Source organism: Macrobrachium nipponense, chromosome 22 (genome assembly GCF_015104395.2).
Source record: "Macrobrachium nipponense isolate FS-2020 chromosome 22, ASM1510439v2, whole genome shotgun sequence".
Lineage (NCBI taxonomy): Eukaryota > Metazoa > Arthropoda > Malacostraca > Decapoda > Palaemonidae > Macrobrachium > Macrobrachium nipponense.
Window position 1 is genome coordinate 46,739,250 of NC_087213.1, and position 25,932 is coordinate 46,765,181.

Here is a 25,932-nt window from a genome sequence, read left to right on the forward strand (position 1 = left end):
GTTGTCTAAAGCTCCGAGACACCAGTCTAAGAAGTTGAATACCTCTAAGGACCTAAACAGTCCCTTCAAAAGATGGTCCAGTTCGGAAGTCGTCCATGACACTTTAGCTGAGGCTAAAAGGGCCCTCCTTGAGGCATCAACCACGCTGGCGAAATCACCTTGAGCAGACGTAGGAACCTTCAATCCTAATTCCTCGCCTGTCTCATACCACATCCCTGCCTTACCGCTAAGTCTAGACGGAGGCAGGGCGAAAGTAGTCCTTCCCTTTGCTTTCCTAGACTCCATCCAGGCGTTAACCTTCCAGAAAGCTCTTCTAGTAGACAAAGACGTCTTCATTTTCACGAACCCTGGAGTCTTGCTTGTCTTCGACGACGAAAACTGAGAAGGAGGAGAAGGAGGGGCAGCAGGCTGGAAAGTATCCCCAAACGAATCACGAAGGAGCCGTGCCAAAACTTGGTAATCTGACGAAGCAGACGTAGCAGGTTGTTCTTCGTCAACATCCTCAGAAGAACCGCTAAGTTCTCCTTCTTCCTTACCCGAGTGCAAATCCGAAGGAAGAGGCACAAGTCCTTTCGCTCCAAGTCTCCTGTCCGAACGATGACGAGAAGAAGAGGGTAACGGATCCTTAACAGTCACAGGATCAGGAATCACCTTTAGAGGCGAACGTGAAGAAGAAATAAGACGTGAAGCGTCAGCCAAAGCCTCGGGAACAACATCCGAGTGATAGCGAACTTCCACATTCGCGTCCACAGAGCTCTTACTACAACGTCTACGAGCGTCCAACCTAGCGTCCTCTCGGGCGTCCAAATCAGCGTCCGACCGAGCGTCCAGCGAAGCGTCCAAAGGAGCGTCCATTGTAGTGACTCTTCTAACGTCCCGCGAAGTGTCCTTACGAACGTCCCGCGAAGAAACTTGATCAGCTACCCGACTAGCGTACCGTTGAGCGTCAACACTGTCATGTCAAAGAGGGGCAGAACGCATAGAAGTCCGTCCGACAGCTACAGACTCGTCGTCAGCAGAAGCGTCGAAGTCGGAACGCCGAGCGTCCTCTCTACGAGAAGATAGAGGAGCATGAAGAGATCTCTCTCTAACCTGACGTCTAACGTCACCTCTAGACGAACCCTGGGGAGCAAAACGAAGTCTAGAGGCGAAATATCAGGAGACGGGGACGAAAGAGGAGCAGTTGGAGAAGACTGCCTTGTTCTCTTGATCGGAAGTCTATCGTCTTTCCTGCGACGAGGAACCGTCTCCTTCTGCTTCATTGTAAGCGTCCAGTTGCCGTTGCATAGCAATGATGATCTCCGTCTGAGATGTCTCCTTACGCGGAGACGAGCTGCGCTTGTGAGAAGGAGAGGGGCGAGAGGACGCCTTCTTCCTTCTCCCAGGAACAGCCTTGGCTCTAGAGCGACTGGGGCGCTCGCGGGCGTCATCATCAGATGACGTCCTAGACTTCTGGGGCGGAAAAGCTACGCTTTCCGGAGAAGAATGCCACTCAGACAGCATGACGTGAAGCGTCAAGATCTTGAAGAGTCCTCTTCAAAGGTCGCGAATCCGAACGAGATTCCCACCCCTTGCATGGGGAGGACGCGTCGGAAGACAAGAAACAATCCTTCAGGATACGTGCTCGAGCAACGCTCCTTAGCAGCCTGGGGAAGCGTCCACAGGAAACATGCTTGGAAGGGACGTCTGATCGGTGGGGGGCCCCCAGTAACCCTCCTTCGGCCTTCTTTTTTTTTTTTTTTTTGGAATGCCCTCTCCCTAAGTCCTGGGAGTCCGGCAGAGGTCCCAGCCTAGAGGCGCTATAGGGCCGATCTGACGCCCCCTCCACTTCACTAGGGGCACTATCCTCGCACTTATTTTGCCTGTTTTCAAGGGCAAGCACTTTAGATTCAAGCGTCTTCAATGAATCCAGGATAAGCGAAAGGGCATTACCCTCCGCAGACACCACTTGAGGGCCCGAAGGCAACACTACGGGGTTAGGAGACACAAAATCTAAAGGAGGGTTAGAAGGGGATACATAAAGACCCTGTCTGCTACCCGACTTACTCCTGGAGGAAGACCTCCTGATCCTATCACGTTCTAACTTATTTACGTAGGATTCATACGTCTTCCATTGTAAATCATCCAAGCTTTCACACTCATTACAGCGCAAATCATATTTACACTCTTGCCCCCTACGACCTTTACACAATGTGTGAGGATCAACCAAGGCTTTTGGTAGCCTAACCTTGCATTCCACTTTCAAACACACCCTGGCGCTAGCCGAACTACATCCAGACATATTTAAAGAAAAAAACTAAGCCAAATTCAAAACAGTCCAAAGTCACGTATGCCAAGCTATCGATCCAAAACCAAAAACCAAAAGTCATGAGGATACTCAAGCAATGAAAAGTTTTCCAAAATCCTGAGGCGGAGGTGTGTAAACAGATGTTTACGACACCGGCGACAGAAGAAATCTGATAGAAAATGGGAATGGTTCCTGATACCCGCCTCCCAGCGGCGGGAATGGGTACTAACCACCCAACTCCCACTACGTGTGTCATAAGTTTTAGAAATTCTGTCGGACTTCAGAGAATACAGCTATATATATATCTGACAGGTAAGTTTCATGAACAAAAGTTATATTCATACAGTATCATGAAACAATGTACAGCGGTCCCCCATATTCGCAGGGGTTAAGCACCAGATCACCCCTCCCCCCAAGTCAGAATCTGCAAATAGTTGGAACTCCCTGTAAAAATGCTTAAAATGGCCAATTTTCTTAGTTAAAACTCAAGAAAAACCCATGATAAATTTTTATATTTGATTTTTTAAGTTTTATACACAAAAAGTGCATCTTAAAAAAATTGAAAAAAAAAAAAATAATAATAATTTGTTGAAAATTGTATTTTTTCTAACTACAGTGGACCCCCCGTATTCGCGTTCTCCAGATTCGCGGACTCACACTTTACTTTACGAAACACATTAAAAAATGGCAGAAAACATTAACACTAAACTTTACAAAACACTTTAACAAATGGCAGAAAACATTAACACTTAACTTTACGAAAAACTTTTTTTTTTTTTTTGCTTTTGTCTTTTTCTGATTAAATTTTTTTTGTTACTTTCTTACTTTACGTTTTTTAACAAATTTCAATTTTGTCACCACTTCCAATTTTCTGTTTTTTCGTATCACTTGGACCTTCCTGTTTGCTTACTACTAAAGGCCTCTTTAAAAAAAAATAACTATCCAAGGAAGATTGCTTCTGCTGCTTTCAAAATGTTCCTGAAATGACTCGGGCAAACATCATCGAACTGCGCAAGCATACAACCTGTGTAAGCCTTTTTGGGGTGTTTCTTTTCTACAAATGATTGCACTTTATGAAAAGTAGCTAGAACATCCTTCATTTCTGCCATTGTCATAGGGTCCTCCTCCCCCTCCTTGCCGCTGCTAGAGAACTCTTCTTGAACGACGTTATGTTGCATGGCAGCGAAACAGTTTCAGGATCGTCAGCTTTTTCTGAATCTGCATCAGCTTCGCCCACGTTGAATCCCTCGAAGTCTTGGGTGGATACAGCAGCAAGCCAGAGTTTCCTCCACGAAGAATTCAAGGTTCGCCTCGAAACCTTCTACCAAGCTTGATCGATGAGTTGGATGCATATGACGATATCGAAAAAATTGGGCAAGACAAACTAGACCGACTCTGTTCCCCATGATAATCTGACAAACATTAGAAAATCAGGAAATTATTCAAGACGTGATCGTGAATAAGGTCCGTATTCAAGCTACAGTAATTGACTTGCATTAATTCAATTTTACAACAGTGTTAGTAATTAAGATCAGCACTACACTGCAAATAAGTCTTCCTATATCTCTCGTGCAGCTGGCATAGGCAGCAGCGTGCAGTCAGACAGCGAGATTGTTTCGTTTAAAATAGAATTTAGGCCAAAGGCAGAGTATTGGGACCTATGAGGTCATTCAGTGCTGAAAGGAAATTGACAGAAAAGTGTTTGAAAGGTGTAACAGGAAGAAAAGGCCTCTCTGTTGCACAATGAATCAAGTGTTTGGAGAGGGTGGAAAATAAGATGAATAGAGAGAATATGAAATCAGGGATGTACGAGAGAGAGAGAGATAATTACAATCGTCTAACATCTCCACCTCCATAAATCTGCACCCTTTTCTAAGTTAAAAAGTATTATCTTAATGATACTATATACTCGTATAACTGCATACAGCTATGAACAACCAAACGAGAATTTTGTTCCTAATACGATCGCTTCGGATAGCAACATCACTATTGTATTCATCCGCGTGCGACAGTAATCGAATCCCATAGCAACATGTGTTTGTATTCGCCCACGTGCAACAGTAATTACTGTATTCACGTTATAAATGTAGCTGAAACTGATATGGCAATATTACGTGCATCAGTGACCTGGATAAAAGTCCCAAGCTTTTGTATGAAGTCAAACGAAACCATGGTAAAAGAAAACTAATATCATGAGTGGCGCGAAATTTGAATTTCTGTCGGGGACGACGGAGTCTTAGCTAAGTATATATCTGACAGGTAAGTTCATTGTATGAAAATTAATATTAATATTTGAAAATAGTAAATCATTTATTTATACAAAAAAACATACTACATCTTTGTAGTAGAGAGAGAGAGAGAGAGAGGAGAGAGAGAGAGAGAGAGAGAGAGAGAGAGAGAAGAGAGAGAGAGAGAGAGAATTATTATTTTTATTATGTGATATCATTTCAACTTATTAAACTTACTAATACAGTATTAATCAAATTAATATTTTGAAAATTAGTAAATAATCATTTTGTATTATAAAAATGTATTTAGTCATGAAAATAAGCATCAAAATACACTAATTAGTGATTATTTTTGTCGGAAAATACAGAGAGAGATAGAGAGAGAGAGAGAGAGAGAAACTATGCTAAACTATAAAGGATTCTTATCATAGTATGAATTTTTTAAAAGCGTCATAAACTGAGCGTTGGAAGTGTCGGCGTCGTAACCCCGGAACAAGCGTCGTAACCCAGGGCGGATTTTTCAATGAATATTCAAGAAAAAGCGTCGTAACCTCAGAACGTCATAAGCCGGACCCGTCGTAACCCGGGGACTGCCTGTATGTATGTATGTATGTATATATATATGTGTATATAGTATATATATATATAAAATATATATAATATATATATATATATAATATATATATATATATATATATCTATATTATAATATATATATTATACAGTATATAATATATATTATATATATATCTATATATATAATATGAATTATATATATATATATATTCATATAATATCTATATATATCATATACATATAGATATGATATATATATATATATTAGTATATATATATCCTATATTATATATATATATATATCTCTATATATCTACTATACATATATATATATTTATATATTATATATATATATATCATAATATTATATGTATATATGCCATATCTAATCTCTATCATATATATATATTAATATCTAATATATATATTATATATATCTATACCTTCACGCTCTCTAATATATATATATATATACTATAACTATATATATATCTTATATAATATATTATATCATATTATATATATATTATATATATATATATATATATATATATATATGACCTAATATATATATATTCTATATATTAATCTATTATATAATATATCTATATATATGTCTCTATATTTCCTATACAATATAATATAATATTATATCATAATCTGTATAATACTATATTATACTCTCTATATATAACTCCATCCCGTTCCATACCAATATACATCTATCTATCTACTATATATATATCAATTATATATATCATATATATATTATACTCCTCTTATATATCTACTTATATATCTATAATAATCTTATATATCATATAATATATATATATATATCTATAATCATTAATATATATATAATCTATTATAATATAATATATATTCTATATACTTATATTATATTAATAATATATATATATACTTATATATTATTATTATATAATATATATATCATATATATATAATATATCTGATATATATTATATACTATATATATAAATATTAATGAATATAATATATTATTATATATCTCTATATATTATATATATATATTAAATATTATGTATATATATTATATATATATATATAATATATATACTATATCTATTATAGGCTTATATATAATATTTATATATAATCTATTATATATATATAAAAATATCATGTTTTTTAAAATTAAATATCTAATATAATATATAATAAATATATAAATTAAATATATAATATATAATATAATATAATAAATATAATCTTATATATTAATCTATAAATATTAATATATAATATAATTAATATATAATAATATATCTGATCTAATAATATAATAATATAATAATATAAATACTAATATATATATATATATATATAAATCTTATTATCTAATATATAATATATATATAATAATTAAATATTATCTAAAATATATAATCATAATATATAATCTTATATATATTAATAGTAATATATATAATATTATATCATAAATATATATAATATAATTATATTAAATATCTATATATAATACTATATATAAGAATATATAAACTTATATTAATTATATAAAATATATATATAATATAGTAAGATATATATTCATTATATAACTATATAGCTATTATATACTATAAGTATATAATTACTTATAATAGATATCAAATATATATATGTATAATATATAGCTATTATATATATATTATAATAATATATAATATATAATATAATTAAATATTATATATATAATATAATATATATATAATATATATATATAATATATATTATCGATAATATTATATCGATACTAATATATATATTAATAATAATTAATATAATAATATATAATATTATATCTCTAATATATATATATATATATAATCTATATATAATAATATAATTTATGTCCCTTAGTCAATAAGCCTACTGCCTATGTTAGCGGGTTGCTACTGTAGCCTAGTCTATGATTCTGACATCTAAACCTAAAAGAAAGCCCCTTTAAAAGAAAAAAAAAAAAAAAAAAGCTTTATGAATATTCGCCAATAAAATGTATAAATAATCAGCATGTACTCATTTCAAATAATTATTAATTAATCATTAACTATAATACACAAACAAAGAAAAAAACAAACCTTGCAATGGATTGTTTACATTCTTACGAGTATCGAACGAGCGCCAAGCAATCATTTTGCTAGCACACAGTAAGCCATAAATTGTCATTAGTATCTCTCTTCAACTAATGAAACCACCAAAAAGTATAATAACCATTCATTTCTATTCTTTATTCTATCTTTACCTAACGGAGATACCGAGTTACTGACAGCTATAATGAAACATACATGATACGTATACGTAACGTAATAATAAAACAGAACTTACAGAAGAAGAATTCTAAAAAATGCGTATTTGTTGGCAGTCTGATTTAATTATATTTTATGATATCATTCACATTTTTTTTATTAAATGTATTGCATGTACTCATTTCAAATAATTATTAAGTAACCATTAACTATAATAAACAAACAAACAAACAAAAAAGCTTTCCAAACGTCTGTTTACATCCAGCACTTACGAGTATCGAACGATCGCCAAGCAATCACTTTTACACAGTAAGCCATAAATTTTTCATTATCTCTCTTCAACTACTGAAACTACCAAACAGTATAATAACCATTCATTTCTATTCTTTATTCTATCTTTACCTGATGTTTTTTTTTTTTTTATTAAATGTATTGCATGAATACTAAGTTTTTCAATTTACTGCAACCTTTTACCAATAGAATACTTAAAGCCAAGGCTAGATGCCTGACCAATAGGAGAGCAGGACCTTATGGGGTGACTAGCATCAGGAACCATGGGAGAGCGGGAGGATGGTGGCGAGTTTACTCAGTTGGCGGCGCGGGAGTTTTTAAAATTGTTCTCGGTGGTCCGGGGGCGAATCTCCGGACTTTATAGCAACAACCTTTTCGTATCTTGAAAACTTTTTGTATTTAGAGGCAGTAACATTTTTCGTATTGGCTTCGTAAGTTGAGCTTTCGTATCTCGAGGTACTACGGATTAGGTTATTTGTCTGATGTATGGTATGTATGTATATACATTATATTATATTATATATTATATATTATAGATAAATAATATATTATCTATATATAATATATACATATAATATATATTACAAGGCTGGTTCCCCGGGTTACGACGGTTCCTGGCTTACGACGTTCCAGAGGTTAACAGACGCTTTTTTCTTAAAATATTCAATGGAAAATCCGTCCTGGGTTACGACGCTTGTTCTGAGGTTACGACGCTGACGCTTCCGACGCTCCGAGTTAACGACGCTTTTTAAAAAACGCATGCTATGATAAAAAATCCTTTATAGTTTTAGCACCGTATATAATAAAAATATGTTTTTTGGTTACATTACAACAAAAATTTTGAGGTTATGATGAAGTTTTTGAACACTTTTTTTTTTTTCGTTTTTTTATTTTTGATTTTTTTAGTGGACCCCCCGCCCCCATATGCGGAAACTAGTTTGTGCGGGCGAACTGAATACACTAGCTTGGGATGCGCACTTTAAAACAGTCCCAAAAGCGCGAATATAATGAAAAATCATTTGCTTGTTTCCAGTACTATAATTGAAAAAACTAAGTTTCTGGTTAGATTACAACAAATTCCAAGTCCACGACGTTTTGTTATGCTTTTTAACGATACCTCATATGCTAACTAGTTTTTTGAGCGGAGGTGCTAAATTAAAATTAACGCTATTAAACTGTATGGTAAATTGACCGAACAACGACCTCGGACGGTCGAGGACGCCAAAGCGTAACAATACGAAAGGACGCCACTTCAATCGCGTGTCTGCCTGAAGTTCAGTCGGTTGTGTGCTAAGACGTTGCTGAAATTCCTTGCCATTTTCGCAAATTTACAATGGCTCCTAAACGCCAAAGTAATTCCTTCCGATCCGTTATAGTTTCATCCAAGAAGAGGAAGGTCATCAAACGATGGAGGTCAAAATATGACGTGGTAAAGCGTTCGGAGAAGGGAGAAACTAACACCGAAATAGGCCGTTCTTTAGGCTTGAGCAGGACCACGGTGGTAACCATTGTGAAGGACAAGGAACGTATTCTGAAGCAATGTTAAGGATGCTGCACCGATGAAGTCAACGGTGATAAACGAGAAGCAAACGTAGCCAGCATTGTTGAAATGGAGAAATTGCTCATGATCTGGCTGGAGGACCAGAACCAGCGACGTGTTCCGGTGAGCTTAAGTGTGATCCAGGAGAAGGCTAGAGCGCTGCATGAGGCAGTAGTGAAAAAGTTTGGCGAAGGCAGTGCTGGTGGTGAATTTTCCGCGAGTAGAGGTTGGTTTACCGTTTTAAGGCTCGTGCAAATTTGCATAATGTGAAAGCTGCAAGGTGAAGCTGCTAGTGCTGATTAGCGAGCAGCAGAAAATTTTCCAGGTGGTTTTGGCTGAGATAATTAAGGATGGTGGTTACACGGCTGACCAAGTCTTTAATGTGGATGAGACTGGATTATTTTGGAAAAGAATGCCAAATCGAACGTACCTTTCCAAGGAGGAGAAGTCAGCACCTGGCCATAAAGCTGGAAAGGAGCGAATGACCTTTGCTGTTTGGGTCCAATGCAAGTGGCGATTTGAACTGAAGCCCTTGCTGGTGTATTTGGCCGAGAATCCCAGGGCATTCAAGGCATTTTCAAGAGTCAAACTCCCTGTGATTTTGGAAATCAAACAAGAAGGCTTGGGTTTACCTTAATGGTCTTCGAAGATTGGTTCAATGACCATTTCGTGCCAGCAGTGGAGCGGTATTTGACTTCGAAGGGTCTGCCTTTTAAGGCCTCTTAGTCCTGGACAATGCCCCTGGTCACCCTTCAAATTGAGCGACATGCATCCTAATGTGAAGGTGGTGTACCTCCCACCCAATACCCACATCGCTGATACAGCCAATGGACCCAGGGAGTAATAGCTAATTTCAAGGCTTACTACCTTAGAAGGACCATACGTTTTTGCTTTGAGGGCCATAGAAGCTAACAAGGAGTTGACACTGAAGCAATTCTGAAGGGCTACAACATTGCTGATGCAGTGAAAAATATTGCAAGTGCTTGGGACGAGGTGAAGACGACCACTTTAAATGGGGCCTGGAAGAAACTGTGTCCACAGTTTGTGCACAGTTTTGAATGGCTTTGACCAGGCAGAAGACGTCCGGACTGTGACGAGGAAGATCGTAGGGCTAAGCAAGAGGCTGAAACTAAATCTTGAACCTGATGATGTAACAGAGCTGCTGGCTTCCCATGGAGAGGAATTGTCTGCAGAGGGACTTACTTGAACTTGAACACAAATGATTGAGGAAGAGGAGGCGGCACCAGAGCCAAAACCCAGTCATTAACTGTGAAAGGCTTGTCAGAGGGTTTTAACTCATCTGGAGAGAGCCTTGGCTTCTTTTAGGCAGAAGACCCTAACGTTTCTAGTTGACAAAATCAAGAGAGGAATCATGGATTTTGGTGACTTTCTACAAGGAGACCCATGAAGAGAAGCAGACGAAGAGAAGTGTGCAGTCCAGGCTTGACACTTTCTTTCACAGTCTCCAGTACCACCACCTCCCACTCCTAGTCCTGGTAAGGAATTCTGAACTGTTTTACTAATTTATGTGTTTACCATAGTGTACATATTAAAATGTGTTAATTTTTAATGTAACAACTAAATGTAAGAAGTAAATTGTAACTTCATTAATTTTCATCATTTGTAATTTTTATTGCAGAAGTGGTGACAGTTCCAGATTCCCCCATCCCCCTGTACTACCTGTGACAGTTCCAGATCTCCCTGTACTACCTGTGACAGTTCCAGATCTCCCTGTACTACCTGTGACAGTTCCAGATCCCCCTGTACTGGACCCTCTGTAGCAGCCCGCCCACCTGTACGTGTACAATCAGGTAAGCAATTTCATTTTTCTCATTTTCATGTTGGAAATTGTTTACACCCTACTACATACATACCACTAACTTACATAGTGGGTACAATGTGTTTGATGTTGCATAACCTTATTATTTTTTTTTTTTCATTTCAGACCCCTTTGATAGTGACAGTGACCCAGATGACCCTGAGCCTTTCCATGGTTTTGATGCCTCGCCCTATACATCAGGTAAGGAATCCTTAACAAAATTTGTATAAAATGTTTTATAAATTGCTAATAGAAATTTTATTAAAAGTGTACATATGCTACAATTACATCCACCTTATAATATATTTATGTACCCTATCATTCTTTCCAGATCTAGATGTTCCCACATCAGTTGATACGAGTATCACCTCTCCCAGAGCCCAAATCAGTTGATACGAGTAGTATCACCTCTCCCATTCCTTCAGGTAAAAGAAGTTCTTCATTTTTTATATTGAACATACGTATTACACACTACTATGTCAAACAGTAATAACAAGTGCAGTAGTTACAGTATAGTAAACTATCATTTTATATATTTTTTATCATTCCAGACTCCCAAGCACCTGCCCATCCCACTCCATAGCCCAGCCACCCACTCTCATGTACCATATGGCCATCCCAGTAAGCAAGCCAACCACTAGAATTTGGTAAGGACATTTTTTTTTTATTAATGTTTTATTATTACATATGTAATAACCATGTTATGTAGTAACATACATACTATAATCATATGTACTATTACATTATCATTCCAGACTGGCATGCACCTGTGACTTACATAAACCGACCTCTACATAGCCTACATGTCTTCATTTTGCTGAAGGTAAGGAATTCTCAGTTTGTGTTTAATGTTTGCATACGTACAATAAATTTTGTACACCTAAGTGGTTACATACTGTCCTTTAATATTAATTCTTCATTCCAGACTGCCCATCATCCTAGCCTGTTATCTGTGATAAAGCACACTGAAGTTAGGTTTGGAATGCATCCTTATCATGAATGCTCTACACCTCCACCTCCATCTCCCACAACCTAGGTAAAACAGCTTTGAGACTCACTAAAAGTTGGTAAGTTTATGTAAGGAATTTCTAAATTAAGTTTTTATACTACATGTTATACATGTGATATTAAACCACTGTATGGTGCATATTACTGTATGTAACTTACTCTGCATAGAGGACTTACTGACAAAATTATTTTTGTACATTCCAGAGTCCCCTGAATGATGTAGGCTATGGGGCCACATAAGACTTTTGTCCATCCATGGGTTACATTGAACGACAACTTTAAACTAAAAGTAAGGAATTAATTAACATACATTAACTCTTTTAGTACTCTTGATATATCTACAGTAATTAACATATTGCATTCACAACTTTCTGTAGTTTGTATATTTTGTACACTAAGTTTTGTTACTTTTTCCTTCCAGAACCAACATTTTTCACACAACTCCAGGTTGTTACTAACAAATTACTACAAGTGTCATCAAGGGATAACTACAAGTAGAAGCACCATTTTTGGATGGAAAAAACCCTTCAGGAGAGTATACGTATCACATGTAACATGTAGTGTAACAAAGTATGGAACAGTAAGGTTTTTTACATACAGTAGTATTACATACGTACATAACTTTTTTTTTACAGGAATTTCCAACCAAGTTTGATTATGTACATACATGTTATAAACCCAATGTACGTATGGTTTACTGTATGTAACTTACTAAACATACATAACATGACTTAACTTTGATACTTTTTTGGTACATTCCAGAAAACCAGGACCCCCTCCATGATTCAGGTCTATGGGGCCACATAAAAACTTTGTCCAGGGTTACTACATAACATAGCAACGACAAACTGTAAACTATGTACTACTGTACTAAAGGTAAGGAATTAATACATAGTAGTAACATACATTAAGTAAGTTTTATACGTACATACTAAAAAAAAAGTGACCAAGATCTCTCACATGGGATAAGTGATCAAGGTCCCTCATGGAATTACATACTGTACACTCCCTGCTGAACAGGGGGTGTAGACCAATCATTTACAATATGCATACCAGTTGATTTAAATTAAACCACTGTATGGTGCATATTACTGTATGTAACTTATATGCATAGAGTACTTACTGACAAAATTATTTTTTGTACATTCCAGAACCCCCTGAATGATGTAGGCTATGGGGCCAACATAAGACTGTGCATCCAGGGTTACATAGCACGACAACTTTAAACTAAAGGTAAGGAATTAATTAACATACATTAACTAAGTTTTATACATGTTATATATGTGATATTAAACCACTGTATGGTGCATATTACTGTATGTAACTTACTATGCATAGAGTACTTACTGACATACTAATTATTTTTTGTACATTCCAGAACCCCCTGAATGATGTAGGCTATGGGGCCACATAAGACGTTTGTGCATCCAGGGTTACATAGCATGACAACTTTAAACTAAAAGTAAGGAATTTAAGTTCACATACATTAACTTTTTTATTTTACTCTTGATATAACTCCAAAGTAAGGAATTATAAACTAAAAGTAAGGAATTAATTAACATACATTACTCTTTTACTCTTGATATCTATAATTTACATATTGCATTCCAGGACTTTGTGTAGTATTTTTTGTACTAATTTGTTATACTTTTACCTTCCAGAGCTACCAGACTGGGATTTTAGTGTACTCCAGGATCTACCAAAGGATTACATACTACGTAGTGTACAGTGCATAATAGTGTTTAGTGTATAATCTAACCTAAGGATTAGTGTAGTACATTGTGCTTTTATAGTGTCACAAGAGTTTTTAATAAAGAATTATACCTTCAAGAACCATCCTTTGTTTCCATTGAATAACCACACTACACATCATGCAATACTTGCATGTACACAGGTAAGGTCTCTCTAACTTTTTCTTAGTTTAAGGCATATTTCCAAGTGTCGTTCCGGCTTACGACGATTTTCGGCTTACGACGCGCCTCAAGAACGGAACCCCCGTCGTAACCCTGGGGACTGCCTGTATATATTATATATATATATATATATATATATATATATATATATATATATCTATATACATCTATATCTATATATATATCATATCTATATCTATATCTATATATATATATATATATATACAGGCGGCCCGCGGTTAAACGGCGCAATCACTCAACGCGAATCGGTTTTGACGGCGGTCGTCAAAAATATTCATTAAAAAAATAAGGCATTTTAAAGGTATCTTTACGGCACAAATTTCAGTTAACAGCGCCGCTAGCGCCGTTGTCTAACGAGTTCATACATATGTAGAAATGCCGTTCAGACCATAAAGGTTATGCAAATTATATTAACAAATTTTATGGAGAGTTATTACGTAGGTATTAGGGTAAAATATATGCCTCTGACGCTGTTCTATGCCGAAAATATCGAGTTACATAAGTGCAAATTTAGCTATGGATGTGTCGATTCATAATTGTTCATGCTTTTGTTTAAAATGTGTGTGAAAATGTATTACGTGAAAGGCATTTTTATTTCTGTACAGAAATATGATACAAAGGCAGTTTTTGAAACTGCCCTTCACGATACCAAATACGATGTTTTTTCATGTTCTTTCTTGTAAGCCGCCGCCTGCAGCTCTTCCGAAAATATGATTTAAAAAAAGTGCAAATTAGCGATCGATGTGCAGATTTTATAAATGTTTATGCTTTTATGTTTAAAATGTGTGTGAAAATGTATTGCGTGAAAGGCATTTTTATTTCTGTGCAGAAATTTGATAAAAAGGCAGCTTTTGAAACTCCCCTTCAAGTTATCGACTACGATGTGTTTTTCAAGTTCGTTCTTGTATGCCGCGCGGCATACAAGAACGAACTTGAAAACACATCGTAGTCGATAACTTGAAGGGGAGTTTCAAAAGCTGCCTTTTTATCAAATTTCTGCACAGAAATAAAAATACCATATTCGTAATACATTTTCAATACACATTTTAAACATAAAAGCATAAAACATTTATAAAATCGACACATCGATCGCTAATTTGCACTTTTTTTGGCGCCGTCTGCCGCTCTTCCAAAAATATCGAGTTAGAGAGAGAGAGAGAGAGAGAGAGAGAGAGAGAGAGAGAGAGAGAGAGAGAGAGAGAGAGAGAGAGAGAGAGTGTGTGCAAATTTAGCGATCGATGTGTCGATTTTTCAAATGTTTATGCTTTTATGTTTAAAATGTGTATGAAAAATATATTGCGTAAAGGTATTTTCATTTTTGTACAGAAATAAGATACAAATTAAGGCAGCCTTTGTAACTACGCTCCACGTTGTCAGGGGATGGTTTTTCATGTTCGTTCTTGTCCGCCAGTTCCGAAAAATGCATTGTGTTATTTATTAATTATGCATCTTTTCCATAAATCCTTTTAAAAAGTTATACATTATTTCACTGTATCCAAGAATATTGTATGTATTCTCATATTATTGTATTTTAAAGTACTACGGCAAAACTTAAGCCCGTATTCCGCGGAGCGGCCAATGTTGTGGTTTGAAATCAGCTGATGAATACGAGTCTGTTTCACCATAACGCAATTCTGAGCGAATGCTCTTGCTTCTAGTTAGCATAAACAATATCTAGATACTTGACTTATGTAAGACAAAGTTATTTTTCCTTACACAGCGTGTTTTTAGGTGGATATTGAATGTCTCGTTGTGAATGTGAACTACTATTTATTTCGTTAACAGATTACGTTGGCGGCATGTTTTATTGCATAACAAATTACGTGATTCCGTCGCAATACGTAATCCTTTATATCATCGTAATACGAACTTTACGTTATTTATCTTATTATCGGCGTGAAACCAACAGTAAAATATGTACTTTCAAGCACAGTAGTTTTGATTAAAATTATTTTATTCCAATTTTATCTATGGTTGTGTGTGATGGCAGACGTTTACTGCAGTTTTATCCTTGTTGCCGATGTACGATAATAGTCATTAGCAGCTTGAACAGTTTTCCTCAGCTTCAGTCATAATTAGGTTTAAATTTAACGGTATATTTCCCGATTGATCTTAATCTATATTGATCCCTGATCTATAGCGAATAAAGTTATTACATTAAGATATCTCAGTTCTATTCTATACATAACGCCATTATAACAAATACGGTAATGTTTGCACTGTAGTACGATGATCGAAATACAAGCCAAACAGATGTTATCCAGTTTCGGTTGTACTTAGAAAAAAAAAAGTCGTTTCTCGTTCGGTTGTTCATGGTTTGTACACGTTCACGCAACGAGTATAACGTTAAAACCATACTTTCACCATTCTCTTTTGCTGTTATTGAACTTATGTAACTAGAAGATGGATAAAGTTAGGCCATTGTAATTTGATCTCTCATAAAATCGAACTATCAAGACTAATGATCGTAACCTGAACACTACAGATACCTGTACACTGTATAAACTTTATTATATCTTTACATACTCTAGACACCCACATGTACTGTACAGTAAATTCTATAGTACTATACTGCATAAATATAATTTTACTTATTGAGCCGTTGTGGGATTACGGCGCCTTTGACTGGTCTAGAGTTTCGAAAGAAGGTGTGCGGCGGCCGTAGGCTTTAAAAATCCGCTCAGCGTCGAAAATCGCTTGGCGTCGGTGGCCAGGAACGGAAACCCCTGCCGCTAACCGAGGGCCGCCTGTATATATATATATATATATATATATATATATACATATATATATATATATATATATATACATATATATATATATACATATATATAGATATATATATATATATGATATATATATATAGATATATAGATATATATATATCTATATATATATATATATATATATATATATATATATATATATATATATATATATCTATATATATATATATAAATATTATACATACATATATATATATATATATATATATATATATATATATATATATATATAGTATATATAAATATTAAAGCAATTTTATCATTATTGCAATACTATGACAACTAGAAATCATGGAAACAGTTTATGATAATGCATCGGCGTATGTGTGAAGCTCCACTAATGTAGCAACGATGATTTTGCCATTCTTAGCATTTATTTCTGGCATACAGTTATTAAAAAAAATCAAAATACTAATATAGACTTAAATCAATGAAAAACGTAATCCACTTATCCGTAGTCTGCTCCGCGATGTTTTTCGGCAGCCAGATATACGACAAGGTTAGAAACATTGGATTGTATCTACTTTAGAAATGTCTGTAATTTTTGGGGGTAATTTGGTTGCAAAAAATGGATAACAGACATGAATTAAATAAACATTTTGAAGTAACAAAGTAAAGTTAAACTAAATGAGTAAACAATTAAGGGAATAAAGCTTTGCACCTCATAAACAGTGTCGTCGTATGCTGCTCGTAACTGTGTTTGTGGAGTGAGCGCTTAGGAACCAGGAACAGCAATGTGGTTCAAGTGCAATGTGGAGTGAATTAAGACCAAAATATGACAATTTGTCTAAAATTGCATTTTTCCTAACTATACAAACCTGAGGTCCTTTTACAATAGGAAGGTACTAGCGGCAGCTGGATAGGTCGTAAGCTTTCGAACAAGGGGTTCGGTAGTTAACTGCTTGTCCGACAGGCGCGCGCGCGCGACTGGGAGGTAAACAAATCACTTTTGCTTTTGGTCCAAGCAAAAACTGCAGAGTGAGGGGTGGCATGAGGTGGGGCTATGTGGTACCGGACCTCAGGTTTTGTATAGTTAGGAAAATGCAATTTTAGACAAATTGTCATTTGTTCCGACACGGCATACAACCTTCGGTCCTTTTACAATAGGAAGACTCACTTCTTGGTGGGTGGAATCTGAGTCTTTTGTGAACAGACTGGTGTTCGCCCAACCATTGGAAGCCTCCCTGGTCGTAAGAGCGAGGGAGGGATCCAAGCCTCTGTCCGATTGATCGGGGTGTGCACCGCAGGATCAATGGTCAGACCTCTGGACCGAGTACTAAGAGAGAGGCAAGCGTATCTCTTCGTACCAGCAATGTAAGAACTTGTTCCTGTACAGGAGCAAAGTTAAAGTCATGGTTTTGACTCTTGTAGGCATCCACTTCCCCCCTTGTAGAAGGAAGTGGTGGATATTCTGCTCCCATCCCTCGTGAAAGGGATAGGATGGGGCTCTGTCATATAGCTCACCGGCATCTCGTCCTTATCCAGCAGGGTGATGACCGTATCCCTCTACCCACAGGTAGAGGGGTAGAAAAAGATAGAAAGAGAAGCCAGTCACTTTCTCATCACTATCTATTCATACAGTCACACCAGGACTCGATGCTGTTCAGCCTGCTAGGGTCAGGGTTAGCTAGACGACGTGTTGAGCAGCCACCACGGGTCCTAAGGAAACCGATCCAAGGACCTATGGGCAATATCCAAGAGGTATAAGGAAGTTGCCGGTGGTCTGGTTGTACCAGACCCCTGCCTTCCATACCTGCGCCACGGAGAAGTTCTTACGAAACGCCAACGAGGGGCCAATACTTCTGACTTCGTGAGTTCTCGGACGGGACGTACGGATGTCGTCACTACCATCAGCCTCATACGCCCTCCTGAAGACCTCACGCAGCCAGGACGAAAGAGTGTTCTTGATACTTCTTTCTTGTTGACCCCGTTGCTAACGAAGAGGCGTCGACACTCAGGCCCGAGGTGTCGAGTTCTCTTCAGATAGCGCCGTAGCGTCCTCCCAGGACAAAGCAGCATCTCATCCACATCATTATCTGCATGACGCTCCCGTACTCTCTTCGCCGATGCCAGGTCCAGCAAGACGAGGGTCATTTGAGTTCCCTGGGTTGGCAAGACCTTTGGAAGCTGCTCCTAAGCAAGGAGATCTCGAACGAGTTCGAGATGTCCAATCCCGTCAGTTTTCAGGAGGAGCGACAAGGCGGCTCTGTATCCTTTGACTGTGGGAAACTTAGAGGAGCTTCCTCGGCGAAGAAAAACGAGGAAATCCGCTACCTGCTGAAGAGTGGCTCTGAGAAGAGATAGGCCCCGTCTACGACACCAACCACCGAAGACGGCCGACTTCCCCTGGTACACAGCTGCAGAGGACTGACGGACGTTTCCAGCCATCTCTGTTGCTGCGCTACGAAAAAAGCTTCTCGTTCGCAAGAGAAGGTGGATAACAGCCAGCCGTGAAGACGTAGGGACTGGACTGCTCGGTGGTACCGCTCGACGTGTGGCTGGCCGAGAAGGTTGTGCCAATGGGGAATCTCTCGGGTCGGTTTCTCTTGCGAGAAGAGCCAGCAGGTCCGGATACCCAAACGGCCTGTGGCCATTTGGAAGCCATCAGGATCATCCTGAGATTCGGGATGACCAGTGCTCGACTGATCACCTTGCGAATCAGGCTGAACGGGGGAAAGGCATAGGCGAAGAGGTTGTCCCACGGGTGTTGAAGAGCGTCCTCTGCAGCTGCCCATGGATCCGGCACGGCCGCGAAGAACACCTGAGCTTCCTGATGTGCCGGATGGCGAACAGATCCTCGACTGGTCGCCCCCACAGGTCGAAGAGCCTTTCCGCCACGTCCTGGTGTAGAGACCATTCGGTCCTTATCACCTTGATCCCGACGGCTGAGCGTGTCTGCTACTACATTCCCTCCCCTGGAATGTAGCGTGCCGACAGCTCTATTGAGTGTACCTCGGCCCACTCGTGCACCTGCCGAGTCAACTGATACAACGGGAGAGACACTAGGCCCCCCCTGTTTGTTGACGTAAGCCACCACCGTGGTGTTGTAGTACATCAACACCACTGAGTGTCCCATCAAGCGGTCCTGGAACTCTTGGAGAGCAAGGAAACGCTGCCTTTAGTTCCAGTACATTGATGTGAAGGTGCTTGTCGTTCTCGTACCACACTCCTGAAGTCCGCAACTCTTCCAGGTGTGCACCCCATCCCTCGGTCGATGCGTCTGAGAGCAGCTGCATGTCCGGGGGGAGAGTGCGCGGAGGCACTCCTCTTAAGGGGTTCCTGTCGTCCAGTCACCTGGCTAGGTCCTGCCTCACCTCCTGTGTCAGTGACCATGGAAGGCTTGGGGGTGATCCGTCGCCTGTGACCAACTCTCCTTTGGTCTCCCTGAAGAGACCGCAGGTGAAGACGCCCGTTAGGGACTGGCTTCCCGAGTGACGACAGGTGTCCGATCACGACTTGCCATTGCTGAGCTACCTGTTCCTGCCGAGACAGGAACTGGTTGGCTGCCTCCCTGAATCTGCTACCGTGTCGATCAGCATACCCAGGTACTTCATCCTCTGCTTGTGCTCGAGATCGGACTTTTCGAAGTTCAGAACGATCCCCAGATCGCGACAGAACTCGAGCAGTCGATCCCTGTCCTGTAGCAACTGCGAGCGGTAGCTCGCCAGGACTAAACCAATCGTCGAGATACCCCCTCAGACATATCCCGTGCGAATGGCCCCAAGCAGACACCAGAGTGAACACTTGCGTGAACACCTGTGGGGCGGTTGAGAGACCGAAGCAACGTGGCCTGAGCTGGTACACCGTCCCCGTCTCGAGGATGAAGCGGAGGTACTTTCCGAAGGACTGATGAATGGGTATTTGTAGATACGCATCCTTCAAGTCCACTGAAAGCATGAAATCGTTCTCCCGATATGAGTCGAGCACTGAGCGTGCCGTCTCCATCGTGAACCGGGTCTGGCGAACCAACCGGTTCGGGGGAGAGAGATCTATCACTGGGCGCCAGCCTGTCGTAGACTTTTCCATCAGGAAGAGTCGGCTGTAAAGCCCGGTGACTGATCCGTACCGATTTCTACAGTTCTCTTGCTCAGCATGGTCTTGATCTCCTGTCTCAATGCTACGTCCTTCGATGCCCCTGGAACGTACGCCTGCTGTTGGACCGGGTCCCAATGGCTGGCCAGGCACCCCCCCACTTCCGGCAGCAGGTGAGGGGGAATGCCGTCCTTCCACTGTGAACGTCGTCTGGTTGGGGCTGATCGAGACCTGACAGGAGAGAGCCGATACCGCTCCGACTCATTCCAGTCCTCGTCGAGGTCGAAACCTCAGGAGGACCGAAGGGGTATAAAATACGATGTCCGAAGACACGTAGAAAACGCCTCTGTCGCAGTAGAGGAGGTGAAGGAGCTTGTTCGACCGTCCAGAACCGAGAGAGCCTTCTTGTCCGGAGACGAGAGACTACCTGGCTCAACCCAGTCGGCAAGCTCCGATCGCGGCAGACCCACCGTCGATTTGGATTCCCTCGCGGGCCCCAAAACGACTCGAGCCGAGACGTGGCTCTGCTGGTGGGATCTGCGATCCTTCCCCGAGGTCATTGTGCTGACGAATCAGCGCCGTAACCTCGGCAAAGTTCCTCTGGATCTCGGAAGTCACAGCATCTTGCAGAGTGGGACCGTTAAGCCCTTCGAACAAGAGCATATTCCGAGAACCTTCCTCCTAAGAAGGGGGAACAGCGACAGCCCTCTCGGTCTTCCCCATCCACTTGCGCATACGTCCTGGCCGGTCCAAGAACCGTGCCTGGCACGTAGTGCGCTGTGGTGGGATCATGAGGGGCGCACCCCTCACGATCACTCCTCAATACCTCGCTCCTCCCGGTGTAACCCGAGGAGGTTGAAGGCACGGGAGAGGCAGACCTGACGCTCCCTCTTTGCTCGCTGGCAGAACCAGCAGGCTTTGAGGGCTGCAGGCGATCGTCAACCCGCGGTGGCGATCGAGCTGCAGGCCTGGTCGAACCGTCTCGCTGTGGAGAACGGCTGGACTGAGCACAGCGGCCCCGATCTCGAGTGTCAGAAGAGCTGGTGCTGGTTGCCGTACCCGGTCGCTTTCTGTGAGAGCGACGGTCAGGCGACCTGCAGGCTCCACTGTCGCAGTGAGACCGGTGCTTGTCCTCACGGCACGTCACGTCGCTGGTTCCAGCCGTGGCTGGCACCGGCGAACGGGAGGACCTCTTCCCAGCCTCAGCCCGTGGTCGGTCGTGGACCGTCACGTCCCCGGGTAGCCAGCTGTTCACCGCGAGAGTGAGAGCTGGTCTGGTGAGAGTCGCATGAGCGGCTGTCACCAGTCTTCCGCCCCGTGCCGTGAACCTGACGCTGAGCGGACTCAGAGGTCTGGTTCCTGGCTGCACGGTCGCTGGTAGGCGACCGTACACTCGGTACCTCCCGCGAACGAGAGGCCGAGACGGACCCTGATGCAGTGGCAGAACCACTGACACCAGGCGAGGAAGTACCGGTGTTAGCCGGTACCCCTCTGGTCCCCGTAGTCTTCTTCCTTGCGGAAGAAGAGACGGGCCCCGCTCCCGAAGGAGCAGGAGGACCAGCGGAAGGAACCCTCCCGTCCCACCGAGGTGAGACGGGTCCCGAGAAGCTCCCGAGGAAGCTTCTTAGGAGGGAGGAGGCGACCTTCTTCTTCCTCGGCTGTAAAGCCTTAGAAGTCGAAGGGGAAGAGGCGGCGGCCGACGACGATGAAGAAGATGAAGACGACGACCACGACACCTTCCTCCTCTTCTTCGTCAGCTTCCTCAGGACAGACGTAAGATCTGCTATCCAGGGCGGAGCCGGGGCTGCTGTAGCCGAAGCCACAGGGCCCGGACGCACCTGTACAGACAGACCAAAGTCTGGGGTAGTACCACCACGAACAGGGACGACATCAGCAGGTATGGGCATCTCAGGAACAGCAGGCACGGCCAGCACATCATCGGTAGGGACAGCCAGCGCAGCAACGGCAGGAACAGCCAGCGCAGCAACGGCAGGGACAGCCAGCGCAGCAACTGCATCCCAGAATCGGCAGGTACGGCAGGCAGCACCGGAAACACAGGAAGTGGAGCAGCAGCCAGCAACATCTGGTACCGGCGGCAGGTCCAGGGGCGAGTTCTAGGGCAGCGGAAGTGTGGTCGCTGCAGCGCGGCAACCGCGAGCGGCGGCGGCACGCCCCCCTCTCGGTACGGCGAACGGCACTTCACAGCGGCTGTAGGCAAGACTGTTACCACGTGAGGCGAGTACACCAGGTGAGGAGGGACGTCGTCACCTGGTTGCGTGGTCACCACTCCATGGGTGACCGCAGTAGGCCCAGACATAGAACCGCAGCCCCTGGACACCAGCACGCTCTGCAATTGGAAGGACGCCCACACCTCACCAAGGTCCACGCTCGTGGCAGTAGCACCTGCGGAAATAATAGTAGTAGCGATTAATGGGGGGGTGGGGGGGAAAACCCCTCGTGCGGGGGTTTGATCCCTACCCGAACGAGTGGAAGACCCCTAATACAATTGTACATCGGGCACCGAGCGCCCTCCCCCGCGCTCGACGGATCGGGCGAGGAGAAGAACGCCGATAACCTCCCCCCCCCCAAGGGGAAGAGCCATCTGTGGGAACTGAGCGGGGGGGGGTCTCGTTCCCCACCCCGCACAGTACCCCATGTACCCAACAACAAAATAAGAGCCCTAGAGCAATCGTGCCATCGGCACGAATACAAGGCATAAGGATCAATTCCCTGACTGAGCGGAACTTGACAAATAATATTGATGCAATCAATAATAAGGAACAAAATGAAAATGCATCTTGCAAAAAGACGATTCACTTCACAATGAATAAGGGCTCGGATCGAGCGCATTTGCGCCCTCGGTACCGAGCGCAAGGGTGAAAGGTTTCATTCCTTACCTTTATGGATCAAGGTTTCTGGAAACCTTGATCCATAATGAATTGATGCAATCAACAAATATATGAAAATGAAAAGACTACTGCGCTTGCGATTTCACTTCATATAAATAAAAAGGGGAAGGATCAATTCCCGTGAATAGCGGAACATTGATCCCAGTCAACAATGCAATCTCAATAAAAAAATGAAAATGAAAAAGAACTGCACTTGCGATTTCACTTCATTCAAAATAAAAAGGGGGAAGGATCAATCTCCGGGTAAGCTCGGAAACTGATCCAAAATGAGTATTGCTACAATAAAAAAATAATATATGAAAATGAAAAAGAATACTGTACTTGCGATTCCACTTTCATACTGAAAAAGTTTCCTGTGCCGAGCGCATTCGTTCGGCAACGGCATACAGGTCAAAAAAAAAATATAAATGAAAAGAGCACTTACTTACGATTTTCATCTACACATTTCCAACCCAATATACGCTCGGAGCGAGCGCTTCCCGCCCTCGGCACCGAGCATACACAATACGAGGATCATTCTGGGAAAATGAATTCCCGCAATTACTCCCTTCAGTCCCGGCACTCGGGTAATCGGAGGGCGTTGTGAAGCCAAGATCCTTTAATTCACAATTGAATTCAATGAAATGATTGTACTTACAATTCAGTTTCACTAGATACATAGAAAAAGAAAAACACAATCATGCGAAAGCAAACGACGATGAAGCGGGCAGAGAGCGATGATACACGTCCACACGCCAGCAGGCCGAAAGCAAAAGTGATTTGTTTACCTCCCAGTCGCGCGCGCGCGCCTGTCGGACAAGCAGTTAACTACCGAACCCCTTGTTCGAAAGCTTACGACCTATCCAGCTGCCGCTAGTACCTTCCTATTGTAAAAGGACCGAAGGTTTGTATGCCGTGTCGGAACAAGTGTATAATTACAATCAAATAAGCACTGTGGAGTTACAGTTGTGATGGCAGTATGGATAAAACCACTGATTACCAGGTAAAAATGAATTCAGTTCAAACCATGACCCCGGGAATAACAAGTTTCATACTTTCACTAATATAGGGAACAAAATATTGTTTTATTGTGCTGATTACAACTGCAATCTTGAGTAAGATCAATAAACGTAACATATATATACACTAACATTGTTCAAGTGAGTGCTGGGAAGGCTGGGAAAGATGGTGGATTGTCTGTGATTAGACTGGCCAGCCTGATGATAGCCGCCATATTGGATTTCAAAACTGCCTTGAAAACATATTTTACGAAGAGCGTCACATGCTTACTTTAGTTCGTATGGGGCTTTCATATATCACATTATGTTGACGAAACATCAATCTTTTGAATGGTATGCTTAGAGTTGTAATTGTTTTCTTGTTTCACCAATTAAATATCGAGTGAATAAGACCCGGCCAGCGTGATGATGGTGGATCGTCCGTGATTGTTTACCCTAACAACTTTTTTTATAAGCCCTATGCGTTCATTTCCTATTGAATTACCTAGATTGAATTGTATTGTTGTTGCACCAATTAAATATCGAGTGAAAATGTGGATTTTCTGCGAGTCAACATGTCACCGCTCGACCGTTTACCTACCCTACTTGTTTACTGACCTAAGGAATAAACTGAAAATAGGAAAGAAAACAAACGCATACGAGGGACCCAACAATGCATTTCGACAGTTAAAATCTTAAATAAAAATAAAATTACCGAAGCAGATGTATGGAAAAGATAGTAGATTACAGAGACTTGTGAGTTGCTACTAGCCTACACTTGAGCATCGTGACCAAGCAACAGAAAATTAGAGAGAGCGCAACATGAAACCCTCATCTCGGCCTAGTCTAAACACAAATTGACATATTACCGTCTGCCCAATGCATTCATCTTGCATTTCTTCATCTTCACTGTCATCCTCCACGTAATCTTCGATTGGAAAAACAGCACGGGGCTTCTTCAGTGGGTGCGACATGGTTGTCGTGACGGCAAGAAAGAATTACAGTTGTTGTAATAGTAGTAGACGGGATTTCATTTTTAAACGGCTCCCTTGCTAGTCCTATTTTTCCTGAGCTTCATTCTTAAAAAAGTTTTTTATTTTTTTTAGTAAATAAGATATTTTTTTTATAAATCCCTTCCTATCTTCAATTTCTTCTTTCGACAGATCTGTAAATTTAGTATATCAATAATTAATTTTTCTTTGTCCTCTTGATATGGCTGCTGCAAGTAGACGTGATGTAAATTGACTCAAC

General features: G+C 40.7%; 1 protein-coding gene across 1 annotated transcript in view; it reads right to left on the bottom strand.

The window, feature by feature from the left end:
- Positions 1 to 25,705, bottom strand: part of LOC135198625 (protein BCCIP homolog) — a 111,357-nt gene extending 85,652 nt beyond the window's left edge. The window contains exon 1 of the mRNA XM_064226382.1: positions 25,551 to 25,705. Coding sequence (XP_064082452.1) covers positions 25,551 to 25,655 — 105 coding nt within the window. The 5' untranslated portion in view covers positions 25,656 to 25,705. The remainder of the gene's footprint in view (positions 1 to 25,550) is intronic.
- Between the last annotated feature and the right edge of the window lie 227 nt (positions 25,706 to 25,932).